This window comes from Pelobates fuscus, chromosome 1 (assembly GCF_036172605.1).
Source record: "Pelobates fuscus isolate aPelFus1 chromosome 1, aPelFus1.pri, whole genome shotgun sequence".
Taxonomy (NCBI): Eukaryota; Metazoa; Chordata; class Amphibia; order Anura; family Pelobatidae; genus Pelobates; species Pelobates fuscus.
Window position 1 is genome coordinate 143,115,174 of NC_086317.1, and position 25,090 is coordinate 143,140,263.

General features: G+C 40.2%; 1 protein-coding gene across 1 annotated transcript in view; it reads left to right on the plus strand.

Annotated features, from left to right (window-relative positions):
• ST7L (suppression of tumorigenicity 7 like) overlaps positions 1-25,090 on the plus strand; it is a 156,254-nt gene that overhangs the window by 86,723 nt on the left and 44,441 nt on the right. Inside the window, exons 12-13 of the mRNA XM_063450783.1 lie at positions 320-470; positions 10,862-10,954. Coding sequence (XP_063306853.1) covers positions 320-470; positions 10,862-10,954 — 244 coding nt within the window. The remainder of the gene's footprint in view (positions 1-319; positions 471-10,861; positions 10,955-25,090) is intronic.

The following is a 25,090-nucleotide window of genomic DNA, read 5'->3' on the forward strand; positions in this document are numbered from 1 at the left end:
GAGGGAGATCGTAAAGTGTTAATTTTCAAGAAAATACATGCACATATATTTGTTTGTGGAGGGTTTATTTTTATAACTAAATCCTGAGTATGATGAATAGTTTTAAAAAAAAAAAAATTATGCATTTAGCAGAGGTAAAATAAAAGCACAGCCACCTTTCTAGTGAATAAGATGTGGTGCAGAATGCAGATGCCACATATGTAATTTTGGGTCAATATAAATTACTGTCCCTAGTGTAAAACCTAGAGAGACCTTCACTGTTTTTAGTTTATTTTACACAATACCGTTGTTAACATAAATCCTTTATTGTTTCCTACAGTATTTACTAGAAATGAAAAGTTTGATCATGCCTCCGGAGCACATCCTGAAGCGCGGCGACAGCGAAGCTCTAGCGTACGCTTTTTTCCACCTCCAGCATTGGAAACGAGTGGAAGGCGCACTGAATTTACTACACTGTACATGGGAAGGCAGTAAGTTCTGTTACTACACATTGTGTTCTCATTGTGCATCACTGCCTAGGTTCACAAAGTGCCCATCTTAATTAAATTGTCAGCACTGTTGGAATGCTCTGCTGCATGTATTAGTTTCAAAGAGCGCTCATAGCACTGCTGTGATTGTTTGAAGTGGGAATACTAATTTAGTTATCTCAATGCGCTCTTTCGAAGACATCAAAGAGAGCGACTTATCTCTACCAATCCCAGTGTGAGCTTAGTAAGGAAGATTTGTTTTTTAAATCAGATATGCACATACCTTTATTCTCTTTAGAGGATAAAATATGAGTTTCATGATTTCTCACTACACTCTACGCTCTACAAAGCGACAATTTTGCTATTTTTATTGCATGTGTAATAGAGCACAGTTTCTGTTTTATATGTACATGCCTATTGATACTCATGTGCATACTTGTCTTTTACCTAATCCACTGTACTAATATGGTAACCATTACATTCAAAAAAAAGAAAATGAATATAATGTGGATTTGTTTAAAAAATTCATAATTTTATACTTGATGATAATTTTTTTTTTTTAATCCCATATTTACTGTTTTTAAGATATACTTGTTAAATTTGTCAATTCTAAGTTGTAACGAGGCAAATAAAAATAGGTTGCTGGTATGCCATCGTAAAGAACACTTGAAAATGAATCTAAACAGTGACTTGCAAGATCTTGCTGTTAGACTGTTTAACCCCTTAGTGACCAGACAGTTTTTCAATTTTCTTACCACATTTCTGCGGTGTTTGTGTTTAGCTGTAATTTTCCTCTTACTCATTTACTGTACCCACACATATTATATACTGTTTTTTCTCACCATTAAATGTTCTTTCTAAAGATACCATCATTTACATCATATCATATAATTTACTATAAAAAAAAAATCATTAAATATGATGAAAAAATAAAAAAAACACACTTTTTTCTAACTTTAGCCCCCAAAATCTGTTACACATCTATAACCGGCAAAAAAAAACACCCACGCTAAATAGTTTCGAAATTTTGTCCTGAGTTTAGAAATACTCAATGTTAACATGTTATCTTTTTTCTTTGCAAGTACAAGTCGCACTTTGCTATTTTCCAAACAATTTTTTATTTTTTTCAGAATTAACGAAAGTTACGTGATATCTGTCAGGAATCCCTCAATAACCCTTCACATGTATATATTTTTTAAAAGCTGACAACCGAAGGTATTAAACTTGGGGTATTTTGACTCTCTTCATGCAACCATTTAACCATCAATAATTGGTGATTTTTTTGACACACATAGCAATTTAAGAATACATGTACGGAGAACCTTAAGGGTTACTGCCAAAGATCACCCCAATATGCGTTCAGAAACATCTCAGTGATACCACCCATATATAGGTGTGTCGGGTTCTCTGGGGGCTAAAAGACCTTATTTGGAGGTGCGCATTCCAGTTTTCCAGCTTGGAATTTTCACAGCTGGTCATCATGCACCCATGTCCTATTTGGAAAGTTTTTGATGCCGACCAATGTAATTTACCCCATTAAACCATATATTTTTGAAAAGTAGACACCCTAGGGTATTTCAAATGGTGGTATTTTAACACTTTCCATGCACTACCACCAGTCTTTGTCAACCTTTTGGGTAGTCATTTTTTGTGTTATTTTTCACACACATTGTACTTCAGGCATGAATTCTCAGTTTCTATTGTGTTACTGACAAATAACCCCAATATGTGTTGAGCAACATCTCCTGAGTACAGTGATACCACCTATGCATAGGCTTGTTGGGTTGTTTGGGGGTGCCACGCCAAACTTCTGACATGTGTTTTTCAAATTTGACATATCTTCTTTCCCTATCTTCTTTTTGGGGGCCTTTTTACATATCCTAATTTCTTTTCTTGCCATGAAAGTGCATATATTTGAATAGTTGACACCTTTATTATATATGGAGTGTTTTGATGCCTTGATGCAACCGTTTTAGCCAAAAAAAATGGAGAAAATGTGTGGTGGTAATTTTTCAATTTTCATTTTTTTTTCTTTGTAAATTCTTTATTTTGTCGCGCAGGTGAGTACAAAAACATATACAACCGCCACAAAAGCGTACAAGCGCACTTAAACATGCTGAATAGTGGTACAGATATGTAGCATTTGTGTTCTTTGGTTACGTGTTTTTCGTTCATTAAGATGCATACAGGTTTAACATTGGGGTGACTGTGAGCACTGTTTAACCCCTTAAGGACCAAACTTCTGGAATAAAAGGGAATCATGACGTGTCACACACGTCATGTGTCCTTAATGGGTTAAACATAGACAAACTTGATAATAACAGGCTGAGCAGAGATGATGAATTGCTGCAGTACTATAGATTACCACTGTATAGTTAAGCCTACACAATTTTCATTTTTTCATTTAGGGGAGCATGTTGTTGGTTATTGCAAGAAAACACTCCAGGTTGTTTTCTGCAAGGCCTCCTGAGTACACCCATGCCCCCCATGCATAGGATTGCCAGGATTTTGGGAAGGTTCAGTTACAATTTAATGACTTGAAATTGAGAGTATTTCTTCTGATAGGCCTATCACGTACCCCAGTTTTATTTATTGCCATAAAAGAGTATATATTTGAAACGTAGACACCCCAAGGTATTGTATATGGAGTGCTTTGATGCAACCGTATTAGCCCAAAAAATTAGAGAAAGTGTGTGGTGGTAATTTTGCAATTTTAATTTTTATACACACATTGCTTTTTGACTGTGATTAAGGAGAGCCTGTTGTTGGTTATTGCAAGAAAACACTCCAGGTTGTTTTCAGCAAGGCCTCCTGAGTACACGCATGCCCATTGCCCCCATGCATAGGTTGAGCATGATCATAAAAATAGTCTAGCGCAGTAAAAGTAAAAACAAACAAACTTAGGAACAGTAAACCTAACCAAAAAAAAAAACTGAGCGGCAAATGTAAAAAAAATAAATAAAATGGACCAGTGTTTGGTATTGCTTGAAGCAGTCCCCCCAATGCAGAGTCCAGGCTGTCCAGGGCAATCAGGACAGTAAAAGACGGTGTCCTTTCTCTGCCCCCTCTTGAAACAGACTCTGCATCTTTTTTGAGAATTCTGATTTGCCGTAGCAGCTGGGGGGATTTTAAAAATTAAGTGGGTAGCCCCAACTCTGCTCTCTCCCATCACTGCCTGGGGAGCAGATGCATTAAAGGTACACTATAGTCACCAGAACAACTACAGCTTATTGCATTTGTTCTGGTGAGTAGAATCATTACCTTCAGTCTTTTTGCTGTAAACACTATCTTTTTAGAGAAAATGCAGTGTTTACATTACAGCCTAGTGATAATTTCACTGGCCAGTCCTCAGATGGCTGTTAGAGATCCTTCCTGGGTCATGGTTGACTAAAATGCATCCAAACATTCAGTATCTCCTTCCTCTGCATGCAGACACTGAACTTTCCTCAGAGATTCATTGATTCAATTCATCTCTATGAGGAGATGCTGATTGGCCAGGGCTGTGTTTGAATTGTGCTGGCTCTGCCCCTGATCTGCCACTTTGTCAGACTCCGCCAATCCTATGGGGAAGCACTGTGATTGAATCAGGCCACCACTTCTGATGTCAGCAGACTGCTTGTTTTTCTGAGGCAAACCGCATGCAGATCTACAGCTTCAGGCATGAATACAGTAAGACTTTGCTATATATATGGAGGCATGAGGGGCCCAGGGACCCTATAGTGATCCTTTAAGTAAATTGCAACCTTTTTGTACCAGGCCCTTGTCTTCCGTATAATTAGGTAGGACTGCAGCAGCTGATCTGCCAGATCAACCCCACCCATTTGCAGGTTATAGGCCTTGGTGCACACTGGCTTCCTTGTGCTCTCAGCTCTGCCGCGTACAGAGACCTCCACAGTCCCCTCAGTGTGGATGGTGGTAAGAAGGTACACATCCTTCTTGTCTCTGTACTTTACTGCCAACAGCTCCTCTTGGTGCAGAGCCTTCGTAGCCGGGTGCGTGCAAGTTGTCCTGGGAAACCTCTGCGGTTCTTTTTAATTGTACTGCAAGCTACTGTATTAAAACAGTACAGTAGCTTATACAAAGGGACACTTGTATAAAAATTGTCTCTATACAAGTGGTACCCTTTGTTTATCAAGGGGAATATCAGGTCTTGCCACTGGTTCTCATATGTTCTGGGCAACCCGGAGGGTCAAGGTGGCTATCCTTTCCCTCGTACACCTGGAAGGCCTGAGTATACCTAGTCTCGCTCTCACAGAGCTTATACACCTTTACACCATACCTAGAGCGCTTGGAAGGAATATGCTGCTTGAATCCCAGCCTTCCCTTATACTTAATCAGGGATTCATCCAGGTGTATAAGCCTCTGCAAACCTGACAGCGAAGTGGGTAATGAGGGGGTGGATTTTATACAGCCTGTCAAACTGGGGATGCTTCCTAGGGGACACAGGCTGTTGTGTCCCCTAGGACAGTAATGGGAGTAAATGGGGGTAGAGCAGATGGTGATACTGCTCCAGTAGGAGCAGATTGGAGGGCTTCTTTATGATGCATATCAGCATAGTCAATGCCCAGATTTTTTTAAATTCTGGCACATCGATGGGGGCCCATTGCTGCTTTGCCAAAAAAGAGTCAGGCTTTGCAGCACTGAACTGATGGGTATATAAATTAGTTTGGGCAACAATGTTCCCCAATACATCATCGCCAAGAAACACCCCCATAAACTGTTGGAGGCTAAATCCTGCGACATCCACATTGATACCAGGATTTTTCGTGAAGGGTGGGATATCTGGCCTCTGGCGATGAGGCGCTTCCCACTCCTCAGCAGCACTCCCTACTGGAGCAGCATGTCTCCTTATGGCATGGGGGCCATGAGCCACAGATACATCATCACTAGCAGCAGACACTGTTTCTAGTTATGTATCTGAGCACCTGGCATGGTCAAAATCAGGGTCGGAGTCAGACATAGATGCGTCAGACTTTAACGCAAGGATGGCATACGCCTCCTCCGCGCTATACGACCTCCATACTGATCAGAGTCAATATTTACTAATATTGACCTGACCATATAAACGGGGATCATAGTTATAATAAAATTGTTATAGGGGCAAGCTCTGATTGGATGACCCTCACAAGGCAGGCTTGGGGCACCCCCAGAAGCCCCATGATGCACTGCCTTTAGACATTTTTTAAAGTCTTCACTAGTATGCCTCTAGTAGCGAACAGCCTTTAGAGGCATACTGATGGACAAATGTAAACATTGGCATTTCTCTAAATTAAAAACACTATTGCAGTTGGAATACAAATGTTTATTCTTAATGCCATTGTGCCTGTTAGAAGTTTTGGTGCCCGGACCCCTTCCTGCTGTGCGAGTGAAAAAAAACAGTATTCCCTTTCTTCCTCGCAGGATCAGTGTCCATGCTGCCATCCTACCTTCTCGGTTGAGAGCATCACAATTTTAGCCAATCTATTGCTTTCCCATAGGAGAGGCCATAGGAGAGGCTAGTGTGCATGCATATCAGTTTTACTTGGCTATTTCAGAGGAAGCGTCTATAGTGACTGTCAGAGGTCAATGCAGACAAAATTAGTTGTTATTTTAGGATCCTAACCGAAGTGCCAAAGCAAGGGGGACACTCCCCATTTTGGCATAGATAACACAGGAGCAAGAATGTAATTACCACATAGTATAGCAATTTATCTTTAAAGGAACACTATAGTCACCTAAACTACTTTAGCTAAATAAAGCAGTTTTAGTGTATAGATCCTTCCCCTGCAATGTCACTGCTCAATTCACTGTCATTTAGGAGTTAAATCACTTTGTTTCTGTTTATGCAGCCCTAGCCACACCTCCCCTGGCTGTGATTGACAGAGGCTGCATGAAAAAAAAAAACTGGTTTCACTTTCAAACAGATGTAATTTACCTTAAATAATTGTATCTCAATCTCTAAATTGAACTTTAATCACATACAGGAGGCTCTTGCAGGGTCTAGCAAGCTATTAACATAGCAGGGGATAAGAAAATCTTAATTAAACAGAACTTGCAATAAAGAAAGCCTAAATAGGGCTCTCTTTACAGGGAGTGTTTATGGAAGGCTGTGCAAGTCACATGCAGGGAGGTGTGACTAGGGTTCATAAACAAAGGGATTTAACTGCTAAATGGCAGAGGATTGTGCAGTGAGGCTGCAGGGGCATGTTCTATACACCAAAACTGCTTCATGAAGCTAAAGTTGTTCAGGTGACTATAGTGTCCCTTTAAGTGGTTAACAAATCAAGCTTTATTATATTGGTGATGTGTTACCTTCTATAGTGGAGAAGATTTTTAATTACCATATATACTCGAGTATAAGCCGACCCGAATATAAGCCGAGGCCCCTAATTTTACCCCAAAAAACTGGGAAAACTTATTGACTCGAGTATAAGACTAGGGTGGGAAATGCAGCAGCTACTGGTAAATTTCTAAATAAAATTAGATCCTAAAAAAATTATATTAATTGAATATTTATTTACAGTGTGTGTGTATGAACGCAGTGTGTGTGTATGAATGCAGTGTGTATATTATGAGTGCAGTGTGTATATTATGAGTGCAGTGTGTATATTATGAGTGCAGTGTGTGTGTCTGAGTGTGTGTGTGTGTGTATGCAGTGTGCAGTGCAGTGTAGAGCATTGGTGGGGGTGGGCATTTTTTATTATTTAATTATTATTCTTTTAATATTTATTTTTCTGATATTATTTATTTTATTTTATTATAATTTTTTGATTTTTTTTTTTTCGTCCCCCCCTCCCTGCTTGTTAGCTGGCCAGGGAGGGGGGCTCTCACTCCCTGGTGGTCCAGTGGATGGGCTGTAGGAGGGGGGCTGGCAGAGAGCCCTTACTTACCTTCACAGCAGCTCCTGTCAGCTCCCTTCTCTCTCCTCCGGTCTGTGCAGCTCCCAGGTCAGCTCCCTCTGCAAGTCTCGCGGCCGCGCGGAGCGTTGCCACGGTAACCCGTGGCAACGCTCTGACCCCGCAGCTCTCGCGAGACTTGCAGAGGGAGCTGACCTGGGAGCTGCACGGACCGGAGGAGAGCGAAGGGAGCTGACAGGAGCTGCTGTGAAGGTAAGTAACAGCTTCCTGCCAGCCCCCTGTCCTTGTCTGTATTATGGCAATGTAAATTGCCATAATACAGACAATTGACTCGAGTATAAGACGAGTGGGGTTTTTTCAGCACAAAAAGTGTGCTGAAAAATTCGTCTTATACTCGAGTATATACGGTATATCGTAAAACATGTAAGGATTTTAAGTGTATTTTAAGTGTATATACAGTTTCAAGGGTTATTCTAAAAACCATGTAGAAAAAAGTGAATAGTGAAAAATATATGAAAAATACAATCTCATAATCTCATAGAGTAGCATGTTGAAACCAACTGAAAGTATGTTAAGAACACTCACTCACAACAGTGAAGATACACCCTCACTCATGGCACAATATGCGTGCACTGGATATCCACAACGTAGGCAACAGCCAGCAGCACTCAGTCATTGCTTGGTGAAAAACGTAATAATAAATTTACTGCATCTCCACTTTATTAATGTATCACACTATCAAACCACTTTTTCCGCACATAGATAAGGGTAATCCTGAATTTAAGGACTTAACACATTAATTTTCCATCATGTTATCACATATTTTGATTGGAGTTGAATGTGAGGTTTTGAGTTGCTGTTGGTGTATAATTCTTTTAACATATATTAAGTAAACTTTACTAGAACATTTTTTACCCTTTTAGGTTTTGCCTGTTGGAGAGACTTCTACTAGCAACATCGCTACACTGCATACATTCTCTTGGCCCAACACCTTCTATCTACTAATTTTCTGCAATGCTGCCCTATTCTTCATGACATACAATATTTACTAGTTATGAGTCATTTCCTGGCAAGCCTTGGCAGCATTGTGTAGCACCACGCTTTCAGCTGTCAGGATAGAAATTAGCTTATTAATTAGAAATTAATTAGTTTGAACAAAGGCTGTAATAATCACACATTAGTCTCCAGGTGATAGGTTGAATTTAAAGGGCAAAAAAAATTATTGGTTTCACTTTTATGGGCATGTCATGGTTTTGTTGTAGAAGTTGCTCATGCGTTAATGGTGAGCAGTTTTCAGATGAGTTATGGCAGTAGGATTCGTGTCCATGCCATATCTGGATTAAAAACACATGTAGGAGGAAGAACCTAATCTTTGCTGGCACCACTAGACTTTGCAGATTTTATAGCTAATCTGTGACCGAAAGTCCTGGAGAAAAAAATAAACTCAACAGATCTTGCTGCTCAAGACTAGAATTGGAGTTAGACCCCACAGATCTTGAAGTTATCTTCTGAAATAGAGATATAGGTGTGAAGAAAGTAGATAATTTACATGATCCATGAAACTCTCCGAGCATCAGAGAACTCTAGCAGTGGTTAAACTCCCATCCATACCGAACGATACCAAGTTCTGGACATCAGTGCTTGTTGTTGGTATGGCAAATATTATCCTTGTGAAAAAGACAATTTTGCCTTTAGGCCGTGTGATATAATAGAGAAGAATCTAAAGGGTTTTGATTACAGCACATCTAGTGTTCAGAGCTCCAATTTACTCTGCTGTGGTTTTTATGTTGCTTTCTGGGATGAAGACTGAAGTCTGAACAACAAACCTAGGTTTAGATCTCTCCAAAGCTTTAGTAGTGTTGTTCTTTATGATAGTGACATGTTATAGATCTGTGGCTAAATGCATTCACATGGTTTCCCTAGATCAGGGGTAGAAAAACCTTTGGCACCACTGATGTTGTGGACTATATCTCCCATAATGCTCTTACAGTCCTAATGCTGGAAAAGCATCAGGGGTTATGTAGTCCACAACATCCTGAGTGCCACCTATTGCCTTCACCTGCTCTAAACCTTAATATTCTAGCCAGAGCTTATTTTATAGATATCTGCCTTCTCGAGATTGGTACTGAATAGAATTTCAAGCCTTTCCCTAAGAAAACATCTTTAAATTCTTAAGGGGAAATTACTTGCTAAGGAAGACACTCCTGCGGAAGAATCCAAGGACATGTTTATTTTCTTCCTGTGTGCTTGACACTTAAACTCCATGGGAAAAGGAATCTTATTCTGAACTTGAAATGCATCAGCACTTTTGTGACTAATTTTAAAAGGACACTCCAGGCACCCAGACCACTTCTGCTCATTGTGCCAACTCCCACTACTCTTAACCCTGCAAGTGTAATTATTGCAGTTTTTTATAAACTGCAATAATTACCTTGCAGGGTTAACTCCACCTCTAGTGGCTGTCTACTAGACAGCCACTAGAGGGAACTTCCTGACTCATAGCACAGATTATCTGTGCTAGAGCGTCGCTGGACGTCCTCACGCTGTGTGAGGACCTCCAGTGTGGCTCAAATCCCCATAGGAAAGCATTGAAAATCTTTTTCAATGCTTTCCTATAGGGAGACCTAATGCGCATGCGCGGCATTGCCGCGCATGTGCATTAGGTCTTCTCGGCCAGTGGGCGGGATCAGTCTCGCCCACCGGCCAATGGAGTCAGTAGGAGCAGGAAAATGGATTGTTTTCCTGGCACTTGAGTTTTCCTTTAAGATGGATTCTCTTCCTTACATTCATTACAATATCTAGCTAACACGATAGATTTACTGGTTGCATATCACCATATCTTAATGACTTCTCCAGTCTCAAAATTATTCCTAAGTTGCACATTTGGTGGTCTAGACAAGCAACGTTCAAGGAGGCATGTACGTTGCCAACACCCTTCTAAATGTGAGGAAGACATCTGCTTGTCTCACATTCCCAAAGTCATTACTGTACAGGCTGGATGGAATCGAACGTGATAATGTTGAAGTATTATTTTTGCTATCTTAGTGTTGCTTCAAAGGGAGCCAAACTATTGGTTCTTTTCATGGGAGGGCCCTGTTTTTTTTTTTTTGTTTTTTTTTGTTTTTTTTTTTTGTTTTTTTTTTTTGGACCTCTCCAAAGAACTTTGTTAGATAACTAGTGGATTGTACCAATAGACTCATAGCACCGTAAACACTATATGGCTCAAAGTGCCCCTTTGAAACTCTGGAATTTAACATGATGACATAAATACAATAGGTTTTATTATAGCCTTTGTTTATCTAATTAAAAAAAAAATCTAAATGCTATTCCTGTTCTTTAAACAAATTTATTTAGACAAAGCAAATAACAAGAAGAAAATAGGCAGAAAAGGTCACGAGAAAGACAACATATAGTAGAAACATTCACTACGACTAGCAAATTGGAGATTGATCAGTTACTTAGTATTATTTTTTCTTTCTATGAAATACTTTATGATGTACCTGTTGTTTGTATGTGATTGAAGTGTGTCTTTGGAATCACATATCTTTCTTTCAACAGCATTTCGGATACTTCCATACCCCTTAGAAAGAGGTCATCTGTTTTATCCTTACCCTGGCTGCACAGAAAGTGCGGACAGAGTGCTATTGCCAGGTATGTAGAAATGTGATTCCACTCAAATTGCAATTGAGTTCTTACAGTTCTTTAAGCTTGTATTTATTTTACATCTTTATATTGTCATACTCCAAAGCATCTTCCCTTATTTTCTATGCTTATTTTCTATGCTTAATATCTTGAGTCACTTGGAGAAGTATTAAGGCTTGCTTTTCACTACCTGCCCTAGTTGGACCTTTGATGGCCACTACCGACAGTATTCCAACCTTCAGAAATCTGCCATTTCAATGGATATTGCTGGACTTTAGCAGGTCATTACGTTGATCAGAGCAAAAAGACTTAAAGGGACACTGTAGACGCAAGAACAATCTCATTGAATTAGTTATAGCGCCTGGTGTTCCATGGAAATGTCATTCCATTCAGTGTTAAAACGTTTCTAAGCAGTTAAACAGTGAATGAGGGTCCCTGGCGTCCTATAGTCCCACCCCCACTGGAAGTATGGCTACTCACTCACTTTCTTGTAGTCATACCAATTCATAACTGCACTGGGACTGTCATAGGCGGAATGCAGTCAGCTGACATTCTCAGCCAATCACTGCTGCTTTTGCTGTCTAGGCTAATGCTTCCTTATTATCCCAAGCAGTACAGAGAGGATGGGTTGCAGGGGACTAAAATGAAAAATGCATGAAAAATGGTTTAATGCTTAATGGAAGGACAATGGCAGCGGAATCCAGAAACTATAACTACTTAAATGAGATAAAGCAATTTTGGTGCCTTCAGTGTCCCTTTAACACTTACACAAAGGAACTTTGCTCAACTTTGGCAATATTTGATAACGGAATGTGAAGTTTCTGAGTAATATATCTTTAAAAGATTTATTCAGCAGACATCCTGCCCTTGTACCATTGACATTCCAGTGGTGATTTTGACAATTTGTTCTGAAATCCACAACTGTCCTGTCCGTTAAAGTGCTGAGTTTATAAAGTGCCCTTTTGGGGCACATCTGTCTTCAGTAACCAAACCTTTTGAACTTGTTTGCATTAAAGAATATTCACAGGCAGATTTATTCCAAACATACAACTGACCAAACCGCAGTTTGGAATGATTTTTTTGTTTTGTTTCCTTTTTTTTTTTTAAATCTCCTTTTACTTTGGCTTCCAATCAGTTTTAAAGCCACACCAGAACCCCTGTGTTTGTGTTGCAATGGTTTTATTAGCCTTCCCCCCCTCCCCCCCCCTCATGTATCTGTTTGTTTGTTTTTGCCTGAAACATTGTTTTATACTGCTAAACTTTTTATGATTTACAAAAAAATTCTTTAATATTCGAAAATTCGAAAATTATTTCAATATACCACACACACTATATATATATATATATATATATATATATATATATATATATATATATATATATATATATATATATAGATATAGATATAGATATATACACACACAAACACACATAATTTTCTTTCTAGTTACTTACACTAAATACTGTATATAATGCAGAAACCAAATCATATAACAGAACATTTTATTTAACCTGTTCATTACCAAATACATCACATACACACACAAAAAAAGAATTTAAAAAGCGGGCATTCATAGTAACAGATTTGCACAAAGCATTTAAGCACAGCCTGCATAGCTTAACCCCTTAAGGACCGAACTTCTGGAATAAAAAGGAATCATGACATGTCACATATGTCATGTGTCCTTAAGGGGTTAAACATATATTAAAGGTAAAACTACACGGTGACACTGCTCCTGACGATGACGTGCTGACATGCCGAAACGTGAGTTAAGCTCTTTTTTTTGTTTTCACTTCACATGGTAGCTTCAGTTTAGTATGCACTAGTTTATTTTTATTTAGCTTTAGGCAGGGAGACTGGTTCAGGTAGGCATTAGTGGTTAGTCCATGGTGCCGAGGTAACACAGGGATAGATTCTTTTCAGTAACCTTTTTTGGTTTATGGTTATTGAGGCTCAGTTTCCTCCATCTTCCTCCCTGTGATTTTTACCTTTAGCTATACCTGCCGCTAGTATAGACGCTGTGAGTGTGTGGAGCTAGGGTTCCAAAATTATTTGGATTTTTTAGACACATTGTGTGTCAGTCTAGTTGGACCTTAGCTCATTTGTACATATTCCTTACCAGCTGTATAAGTGTAATTCTCCCTCTACACTAATTTTTTACCCACTATTCTTTCATCCTTAGAAGTATTAAAAGTAGGGCATCATCTCCTTTTCATTGTTACTCTCTCCTTAGAGCCTTCACTGGTCCAATATTATTATTTTTTTTCCTTTAAAACTACAGTTTTGTTGTAGATTGCTGTCCTCGTACATTTTCTGATTTTTGTAAAATTTGATTTATTAATGTTAATTCCATGTTTCAAAATTTGTACTTGTTGTCGTGTAGTATTTGAAAGGAATCTCTGCCTTTGTTTGAAAATGTAGATTATCAAATAATAAGTGCAAAGAAGGTCTGCTCTCTCTCCCACTACTCTTGGTCGGCAGCAATATCTTTACTATTCATCAGCACAAATCGACAAACAAAATCCCAATATGTAAACGCTATCCCAAATCTCCATGCACACTTATTTAATTAAAATCAGTTTTCAGTAACACTACAATGGGCAGTAAAATGTAAGCTCTAGACAAACTTCCAAAGTCCACTCTATTTTCCCAAATCATAAGGTAGTCTCTCCAATGTAATTTAGAGGGGTATTTTTATGAATCCCTACAAAATAACTAACCATTAATTGGGTGCACATGGGGTGTGCAGCAGCATCCAAATATTGAATGACCACTACATTCACAATGAAGTAGTCAGGGTACAGTGGTACTATAGTTAAAACATTGCTGTGTTGCAGAAACTGTCTTCCAGACAGCCACTAGAGGCGCTCCCACTGCAACTACCAAGTACAAAACGGTCACTTGATGTTGACGCTCAAATAAAATGGATTAAATATTTTCCTATGAGAAGAATTGCATGCATGAGTGGCACTTGCCACGCATGTGATTCTGTATACATTGAATTATCACCTTGGGTACTTTAATGTTCAGGATACGTATACTGTATTATAGTGTTCTTTTAAGGATTTATAAAAATGCATCTTTCCAACTCACTGAAGCTTTAGCAGATGTGTTTGCACTTTGGTGGCCATTGTATGTTATCTAAATGTGCGTGGGGATTTGTTTGAGTTTTTTTGTTTTTTTTTGTTTATATATTTGGGCTGATGTATACTACAGCCATTTCTGGTGCACAAGAGTAGTCGAGTTCGGGTCTATTTTTGTGTGTTTTTATTTGCTTTGTATTACCCAGCCATGTTAAAGTATTGTTGCTTACCCCATGTGTGCCATGTTAAAGGAACATTCCAAACACAATGACCACTACAATATGCAAAGAGTGCCCTGACACCCTGCCATTTAATTATTCAGCTTTTTGCAAATGGTTTTGGTAACTTACCTGGAGTCACCAGGCACTGGCTATTTCTTCCTCTGGATCCCAGAAGTTCCTCTGAGAAGCTTCCTTTAGCTTCCCTGATCTAAGTCCTGCAGTGTAGGACTGTTTATTGTTAAAGTATCAGCTGGATGCTCTCAACCAATAAGCTACACCCTGTGACCACGTAAGTGGTTTATTACTTACACTGGCAAGGTGCCAGTGCATTCCTGGCACCAAAAGTACTACAGTACACCTTTCATCTCATTGGTGATTTTGCCTTTTGGCTGGGAGCATCCAAGTATATTATCAAATGGTCACAATGAGTAAGATAAGACTGTAGATACTCCATATAATGTATATTTGTCTTTGCCTCCAATTCATCTCTTTGTCCTCCTTGCAGTGATACTGCATGTGGAGTAGTATAGGATCTTTGGGGAGTATAATAAATCATATTGACTATTGAAACACCGGACATTGAGGTTTTGGTGGTAGGACCAGCAATAGTGCAGGTACATTAGGAATGGCATTTTTCTCTGTTATGTGGTGGTGGCAAACCTGAGAGTTTGGTAGGTGAAGGGTTAAATAGCTTATAATATGCTACTTAAAATAAAAGAAGAAAAACCTAAATTCAACTTTTTCTTATTTTAATATTTGCAACCTTTTTGGCTATATCATAATGTTATATAGCAAAATCTATCTCAAATTTAACTTCCAAACAGCTACACTATATACCGTATCAGAAACAATCAGTGATTGCCCTTGATGTACATCATCAATCGATTGTCCTTGATGTACATCATCAATCGATTTTTGCACTTTTTTTGTCCCCTACAGCATTGTTTCAGGGTCTGTTTTTTTGTCCAAATGTTAGAAAACAAATTAGCTATATGACAGATAATCCAGGTTGTCTTCTGTAATGAGCATAAAACCCAGATTATGAAATAGCACTGTTTTAAATATGATTTGTTTTCCAGTTTAGCACTGTCCATAAGAAGAGGTATAATGTAAAACTCAAGCAAAGCAGCTAATGAAGAATGTGCTGGAATAACTGTGGATGGAAACAGAAGTACCACCTAGATATTTTTAGATGTTACTGTACATGAACAGCTTAGTGTTGAAAACCGCGTTCGCGTATTGAGGGGTGTCTAAAGAAATGAGTTCGATATAGAAGAGCCAGGGAAATCATAATTGTTCTGCTAGATAATTTGTAAATATCCAGTCTTTTAAATCAAGATTATTGCTAAGTATATAGCCATGATCCATTCAGTAAAAAGACTTTTGATAACTATAACTGGAACTAGTTCTTATAATTCGTATGATTTGCTACTTATACCACTTAATGCGATACATGATCATTGGATGCCTTCAAACAGGAATGGAGGTTTGTGATTCACTACCAAAAATTGCATACAGTATTATACTGCCATTGGAGGTTTGTTTTGCTGGCTAATATAGTGTGCTTGTGATGCACCTTAATATCAATAGCACCAGTATTGCCAGGGGCAGAGGGAATAATTACTCCTACCTGTTTCCTGTGACATATGAGTGCGGATATCAATTTATAGTGGTGCATCATTTTTCAGATTGCTGCAGTGAGGCATTCATCGTGGAAACTGATTGAATTAGTAGGTATGTTTTGTGGTCGCTACTCCATTTTCAAGACTTTGCGCCACTTTTCAGAACATAACACTTCGATAAACCTCTACATGTAGGGGAACAGGAAAGGTTACCTACTTGCACCATAAAGTAATGGTAAATAACATACATTCATATGTTGCCATTGAGAACCTATTTAAGGTAATTGAAGATTATTCTATCTTTGGTGAAGAAATTAACTAAATTTTTAATAAAGACAGGAGGCGAATATTTGCTTAAACTTTCTTTACTGACATCTCCATCAGCGGCAACGTGTCAGCTGGTGCAGGATTTTTCTTTGTGTCAAAAAAGGAAGGGGACCTCAGACCTTGCATGGATTAGGATTGAAAAGGATTACTGTACGTAATGCCTATCCAATACCCCTGATAACCGAGTTACTTGACAGGCTGAGAGGGGCTATTTTTTACCAAGCTAGACTTGCTTACAATCTTGTAAGAATACAGGGAGTGCAGAATTATTAGGCAAGTTGTATTTTTGAGGATTAATTTTATTATTGAACAACAACCATGTTCTCAATGAACCCAAAAAACTCATTAATATCAAAGCTGAATATTTTTGGAAGTAGTTTTTAGTTTGTTTTTAGTTATTTTAGGGGGATATCTGTGTGTGCAGGTGACTATTACTGTGCATAATTATTAGGCAACTTAACAAAAAACAAATATATATCCATTTCAATTATTTATTTTTACCAGTGAAACCAATATAACATCTCAACATTCACAAATATACATTTCTGACATTCAAAAACATAACAAAAACAAATCAGTGACCAATATAGCCACATTTCTTTGCAAGGACACTCAAAAGCCTGCCATCCATGGATTCTGTCAGTGTTTTGATCTGTTCACCATCAACATTGCGTGCAGCAGCGACCACAGCCTCCCAGACACTGTTCAGAGAGGTGTACTGTTTTCCCTCAGATCAGGTGAACTAGGAGGCCATGTCATTAGATTTTCTTCTTTTATACCCTTTCTTGCCAGCCACGCTGTGGAGTACTTGGACGCGTGTGATGGAGCATTGTCATGCATGAAAATCATGTTTTTCTTGAAGGATGCAGACTTCTTCCTGTACCACTGCTTGAAGAAGGTGTCTTCCAGAAACTGGCAGTAGGACTGGGAGTTGAGCTTGACTCCATCCTCAACCCGAAAAGGCCCCACAAGCTCATCTTTGATGATACCAGCCCAAACCAGTACTCCACCTTGCTGGCGTCTGAGTCGGACTGGAGCTCTCTGCCCTTTACCAATCCATCCATCTGGCCCATCAAGACTCACTCTCATTTCATCAGTCCATAAAACCTTAGAAAAATCAGTCTTGAGATATTTCTTGGCCCAGTCTTGACGTTTCAGCTTGTGTGTCTTGTTCAGTGTTGGTCGTCTTTCAGCCTTTCTTACCTTGGCCATGTCTCTGAGTAGTGCACACCTTGTGCTTTTGGGCACTCCAGTGATGTTGCAGCTCTGAAATATGGCCAAACTGGTGGCAAGTGGCATCTTGGCAGCTGCACGCTTGACTTTTCTCAGTTCATGGGCAGTTATTTTGCGCCTTGGTTTCTCCACACGCTTCTTGCGACCCTGTTGACTATTTTGAATGAAACGCTTGATTGTTCGATGATCACGCTTCAGAAGCTTTGCAATTTTAAGAGTGCTGCATCCCTCTGCAAGATATCTCACTATTTTTGACTTTTCTGAGCCTGTCAAGTCCTTATTTTGACCCATTTTGCCAAAGGAAAGGAAGTTTCCTAATAATTATGCACACCTGATATAGGGTGTTGATGTCATTAGACCACACCCCTTCTCATTACAGAGATGAACATCACCTAATATGCTTAATTGGTAGTAGGCTTTCGAGCCTATACAGCTTGGAGTAAGACAACATGCATAAAGAGGATGATGTGGTCAAAATACTCATTTGCCTAATAATTCTGCACTCCCTGTATGTAAAAATGATGAATGGAAGACAGCCTTTAACACCAGATATGGGCATTACGAATACACAGTTATGCCTTTTGGATTATGTAATGCCCTGGCTGTCTTCCAAGACCTCATTAATGACGTATTACGTGACTTCCAGGAGTGTGTGATAGTGTATTTTGACGATATCCTAATATACTCGATGGATAAAGAAACACATCACAAACAGGTTAAAAAAGTATTGTCTCGACTTTTACAACATAATCTATTTTGTACGTTAGAGAAATGTCTTTTTAACCAAACTGAAATTAGTGTTCTGGGTTATGAAATCTCGGAGACAGGATTGGCTATGGATCCCAGTAAGTTAGACTCCATATTTAAATGGCCACTACCTAATGGCCTTAAAGCAGTTAAAAGATTTATTGGTTTCTCGAACTACAATCGACGATTCATCAAGGGGTTTACGTCTATAGTAGCGCCAATAACGAGTCTGACTAAAAAAGGTAAAAATCCCAAAATAAGGTCTGATGAAGCTCTTCAGGCATTTGAAGATCTCAAAAGTCCTTTTCATACGCCCCAGTACTAGTTTATCCTGATCTTAGTCATCCATTTCTGCTAGAAGTCGATGCATCAGAGACTGGTATAGGAGCCGTGTTGTCTCAGTGTAAAGAATCTGATCAACCTCTCCATCCCTGTGGATTTTATTCCAAAAATCTATCTGACACTGAAAGGAGGTATGCTATTGGAGATAGGGAACTCCTTGCTATTATTTTGGCACCATCTTTTAGAAGTGTTATGGGCAAATGCAAATATTATAAAATTATGGCTAAGATCCATCCAAGAATATCTTACTCTGGAACGTGGTGTTCTTTTCAATTCTTTCCCAGACAAAAGCTTTGCTCATTTTAATCAACCACCTTTACAGGAAAAGATCACACTACGGATATTTTACTGTTACAACAATGATCAAAGATGCTGGGAGCACAAAAAACCTAAAGACTGTTGGAGAACGTTGGTTTACTAACTTAAGAAAGAAATGCTCTACAATGCCCACAGTTTAATGGAGAGGGTGTTATGGGCAAATGCAAATATTACAAGTTTTAGAATGAAATGTTGTATTTCTTAAACTGTGTACTTTGTCTTTAAGAGATATTGCAAATTGACAAGGTGTTAGAAATGGAACATGTTTTTCATAGATGTTCCTTTAAGCAATAACCTCAGTGCATATTATGTTTGCGCCATTTTGTCCCAGACGAATGACAATAACAATAATGCATAAACAAGCTTCAAGGCTATACTACAACTCTTTCAGTACACAATATACTGTGGTAACCCCAAGTTAATGGAACTTCCCCAAATCCGGGAATCTCCCACGACTGTGCACTTACGTCTTAGTATAAACAACAGATAAGCTATTCAGACTTTAAGATGCCATCTTGAACTAAGTCAGGAAAATTTCCATGACGTATGCACCCTTTAGTTATGGCCTTGTATGTTTGCCAAATTAAGGGAGGTCCTAAAATGAATAAAGTAAAAGAAGTGTTACTTTTTCATATATGAACTACAGTGACCGTAAAATGACGACACCTAGGGTATAAATAGGCGTACTTTTAAATGTTAACAGAGTAGTGGATGCAGTGTGTTAGTGTAGTGGATGCAGTGTGTTAGTGTAGTGGATGCAGTGTGTTAGTGTAGTGGATGCAGTGTGTTAGTGTAGTGAATGCAGAGTGTTAGTGTAGTGGATGCAGAGTGTTAGTGTAGTGGATGCAGAGTGTTAGTGTAGTGGATGCAGAGTGTTAGTGTAGTGGATGCAGAGTGTTAGTGTAGTGGATGCAGAGTGTGTGTTAGTGTCGTGGATGCAGAGTGTGTGTTAGTGTCGTGGATGCAGAGTGTGTGTTAGTGTCGTGGATGCAGAGTGTGTGTTAGTGTCGTGGATGCAGAGTGTGTGTTAGTGTCGTGGATGCAGAGTGTGTGTTAGTGTCGTGGATGCAGAGTGTGTGTTAGTGTCGTGGATGCAGAGTGTGTGTTAGTGTCGTGGATGCAGAGTGTGTGTTAGTGTCGTGGATGCAGAGTGTGTGTTAGTGTCGTGGATGCAGAGTGTGTGTTAGTGTCGTGGATGCAGAGTGTGTGTTAGTGTCGTGGATGCAGAGTGTGTGTTAGTGTCGTGGATGCAGAGTGTGTGTTAGTGTCGTGGATGCAGAGTGTGTGTTAGTGTCGTGGATGCAGAGTGTGTGTTAGTGTCGTGGATGCAGAGTGTGTGTTAGTGTCGTGGATGCAGAGTGTGTGTTAGTGTCGTGGATGCAGAGTGTGTGTTAGTGTCGTGGATGCAGAGTGTGTGTTAGTGTCGTGGATGCAGAGTGTGTGTTAGTGTCGTGGATGCAGAGTGTGTGTTAGTGTCGTGGATGCAGAGTGTGTGTTAGTGTCGTGGATGCAGAGTGTGTGTTAGTGTCGTGGATGCAGAGTGTGTGTTAGTGTCGTGGATGCAGAGTGTGTGTTAGTGTCGTGGATGCAGAGTGTGTGTTAGTGTCGTGGATGCAGAGTGTGTGTTAGTGTCGTGGATGCAGAGTGTGTGTTAGTGTCGTGGATGCAGAGTGTGTGTTAGTGTCGTGGATGCAGAGTGTGTGTTAGTGTCGTGGATGCAGAGTGTGTGTTAGTGTCGTGGATGCAGAGTGTGTGTTAGTGTCGTGGATGCAGAGTGTGTGTTAGTGTCGTGGATGCAGAGTGTGTGTTAGTGTCGTGGATGCAGAGTGTGTGTTAGTGTCGTGGATGCAGAGTGTGTGTTAGTGTCGTGGATGCAGAGTGTGTGTTAGAGTGTAGTGGATGCATGTTGTGTAAACTGAGCATTCCCCCCACATAAAATGTAATAACTGTTATCCCCCCTCCCTGTTTCTTACCTGGTCCAGGGAAGGGGGGAGATTCCATGATCCCTGGCGGTCCAGTGGCATGGTGGGGCCCCCGGCTCCCTGTACTTGCAGAGGGGACCCAGCAGACTGCAGCAGTACATTACAGGTCTTTCCTCTCTTGTGTGCGTGCCTCGCGGAGCGTTTCCATGGTAATCCATGGCAACGCTCTAACGGCCTCACGTCTCGCGAGGGTTAGAGAGAGGGAAGAGAAAGTACAGGGAGCCGGAGGCCCGCAGCTGCACATATATGCCACAATTTACTATATATATGTGTGCAGAGAGGGAATGTGGGGCCCGGGACTGCCAGAGCAGTCCGGGCCCCCGACAACCGTCATGGTTGTCACCCCCTGCAAACGACCTTAACATGTTCCATCAACACAGACTAAAGAGGTGAACAGTCCTTATTTTAGTTTTATTTAGTTTTTTATGTACATATGAGCAATTAAAACAAATGTCATTTTGTCTAGAATTATGCATTCAAGTTGTCTTTAGTAAGGGTTCAAGTTGAAAGCTGCTGATGAATTAAAAAAATTAAAAAATTAAACAAATGTAGGGGTTACATTTTTCACTCAATTTAGTAGTATGCCTTGGTCCATAAAAAGTTGGCCATCACTGAATTATCAATTCCCGGCACACTTCTTAGTTCTTTTGGTTTTCCAGCATGCCAACACATTTAAATTGCAATGAATCTATTAAATTTGCACCAAGAGGTTGAAATTGTCTTCTATTCAGATGCTAACCCTGTTGAGGAATATATTTCTTGAAAAGCCAACACCCATTTGATTCTAGACTGGTTGTTAATTGTTTAGGTTTTTCCTATTTGTTTTTATTCATGATCAATTGCTGTGTTCTTTGAATGATTAGAAGCAGTGCAAGCCTTGATGGGAAGAGAAAATTTATATCAGCTGAGAAATTGACTGCAAAAATGTATTCAAAGTCTCAGCTGTTCCAGTGGTTTACCACAAACACTGTTCTAAACTACTTGTCATTGTACAGCTTGTTCTTATTTTTATTCTCTTTATCTGAAACAATTTTGTGTCTTTAAGTTCATGTGCACACCACAATATCTAAAAAGAAAAATGGGTAGCAATGCTTAGGAAAAATGTATAGATGTTTAGATGTAAGTATACGATCTAAAAACAAAGAAAAATAAACGTAAAAATATATGATCCAAACTGTCACATTCCTATATGCTTACATTATTTGGAGTCTTCCATCTTACCAAGATCTGCATATTTCTTTATTTCTGTACTCTTCTGCCACTGTAATGAGTTAGTCCGTTTTGCATAGGAAAAACAGTCTTTAATGGACCACTATAGGCACCCAGACCACTTCAGCTCAATCAAGTGGTGTGGGTGCCAGGTCTCTCTAGTTTTACCCTGCAGCTGTAAACATAGCAGTTTCAGTGAAATTGCTCTGTTTACACTGATGGTTAATTCAGTGAGACAGCCATTAGAGGCCGCTTCTGCGATTCTCAGTGAGAAGATGCTGGCGTCCATAGGAAAGCATTGAGTAATGCTTTCCTATGGGTGGTTTGAATGGGTGCGCGGCGCTGATGTCGGCAGGAGGAGGAGAGTTCCCCAGCACCTAGGGAGCCTGGCGCTGGAGAAAGGTAAGTGGCTGAAAGGGTTTTAACCCCTTCAGCCTAGCGGGAGGGGGGCCGTGAGTGTGGGGGAGACCTAATGAACCTATAATGCCTGGAAAACAAGTTTGTTTTCCTGGCACTATAGTGGTCCTTTAACTCAGTGGTTCCCAAACTTTTTAGATTCAAGGTGCCCTTAATATTTCAATATTTTTCCAAGGCACCCCAAGTCAAAACAATTTTCTAGGCTGTATATATGTACAGCGCTACGGCATATACTGGGCCCTAACCTTGGGAGTGGCACAGGTAGATTATTTAAAGAAACAATCCAGGCACAATAACCACTACATTATGTTGTAGTTGTTATGGTGCCAGTAGTGCCCTCCCAGGGTAAGTAGTCAAACTGTTTAAGAAGTTTGACAACTTAGTGGGGGTCTGTCGGGATAGTGGCTGTAGTGTGTGTGGGTGTGGTGCAATATGTGTGTTTGAGGGGTGCGTGGGTGTGTACAGGGGTGCAGTGTGTGTGTGTATGTGGGGGCAGTTTGTGGGGGGGTGAGTGTGTGTGTGCATGGAGAAGTGCAGTTTGTTTGTATGGGGGTAATTGTGTGTATGGGGGGAGTTATTGTGTGGTTTGGGGTCTGTGGGGGTAGGAGGGCAAATTAATAAATATATACTTTTTTTTTTAGTTAAAAATAAAAATGATATCCCCGCCCTCCCTGCTTACCTTTGCCTGGGAGGGGGGACATTTCCTGTATTCCCTGGTAATCCGGTGGGGAAGCCCTGGTGGTCCCAGTGGTGAGAGTGAACTCTAGCAGCCTCATGAAAAAAAAAAAATAGATGTTTCTGAAGGTAAAAGCTGATTTTAATTCCTTTTTGAAGATAATTAAAGGGACACTATAGTCACCAACACAACTTTAACGTAAGTGGTTTTGGTGTATAGGGCTGCATAAACAGAAACAAAAGTAATTTATGTCCTAAACGACAGAGAATTGAGACGTCAGAGGCACGATCTATACCAGTCGCAGGCAACCTTTGGCACTCTCAATATACAAAAACTGCTTAATTAAGCTAAAGTTGTTTTGGTGACTATAGTGTCCCTTTAAAGGTGTGAGTTAGTCCGTTTTGCATAGGAAACACAGTCTTTAAAGGACCACTATAGGCACCCAGACCACTTCAGCTCAATGAAGTGGTCTGGGTGCCAGGTCCCCCAGGTTTTAACCCTTTAGATGTAACCATAGCAGTTTCAGAGAAACTGTGCAGGCTTAATCCAGCCTCTAGTGGCTGTCTTCCTGACAGCCGCTAGAGGTGCTTCTGCGATGCTGGATGCGAAATTCGCATCCAGCGTGCAGAATGTCGATGCTGGATGCGAAATTCGCATTCAGCGTGCAGAATGTACATAGGAAAGCATTGAGAAATGCTTTCCTATGGCCTGTTTGAATGCGCGTGCGGCTCTTGCCGCACATGCGCATTGCGCTCCACTTGGAGCTGACGTCGGCGCTGCATAAAGGTAAGTGGCTGAAGGGGATTTAACCCCTTTAGTGCCAAGGGAGGGGGACCCTGAGGGTGGAGGGGGGCCTAAGGATGCTATAGTGTCAGGAAAACGAGTTTGTTTTCCTGACACTATAGTGATCCTTTAAAGGGACTCTCCAGCCAAGCCTTTTTACTCACCTGGTTCCAGCGCCGGGAGCCTCGTGAAGCCGCGCCCCCTATTTCGTCAAAATGACTAAATAGGTGGGTGCGAGCAGGGAGCAATCAGACGCTTACATTTGGAAGTGTCATTGCTCCCTTGTGCGCATGCGCGGCTTCGCCGCACATGCGCACATACTTCAGAGGGCGGCATTCATGCTGCCTTCTGAAGTCCTGAGCGCACTACCGCGCATGCGCGCGGTGTGCGCAGCCGCGAGCTGAGCTGACTGACGGCTCAGCTCGCGGCCTTTGCTTTCTCCTCTCTGACAGGCTGGAGAGAGAAGGCACGCACACAGTGCCTTCTCTCTCCTGCACACATTAAAATACGTCTGACGTGTACAAGGCCTTTTTAGGGCCCTACATGATAGGAAGTCCCTCTGGTGGCCGTCTGAGTGACGGCCACTGGAGGTATTCCTATCAATCAATGTAAACACTGTATTTTCTCTGAAAATTTCAGTGTTTACATTAGATTGCCTGCAGGGAGCTATAGATCTCACCTGAACAACCACATTAAGCTGTAGTTGTTCAGGTGACTATAGTGTCCCTTTAATAAGCCCTAGCCCATCCATTATTCTTCTAAATAGTTTGACAGGTGTGAATATGTTAGATTATTCACTAAAGTTTGAATTGTCAGGACTTAAAAGTGAATTTCAAAGGTTAGGTAACAATATAGCAAATTTGTAAAAAACTTTCAAGACCGCTATGTTTTTAGTTTTGCAGTTTTGGTTAAAATGTGAAAGTCAATTTAAATTCACAACAATTTTCTATTATTTGCTTTTTCACTAATGTTTAAACTGTTAGGAATTCAAAGTGGATTTAAAAATTTGAAGCCAAAATTAGTGGGAGTTATACTCCCAAGCAGCATCTGTGGCCATTCATTTAGCTCCTCTTGCGGTATGATATGCTGACAGAAGAAATGGGTAAAGAGGATTGCACTATTTCTCTCTCCTCTAATCCTCTATTACAGTAATAATGTGGCAAGGCTGAACTGATTGATGTCAC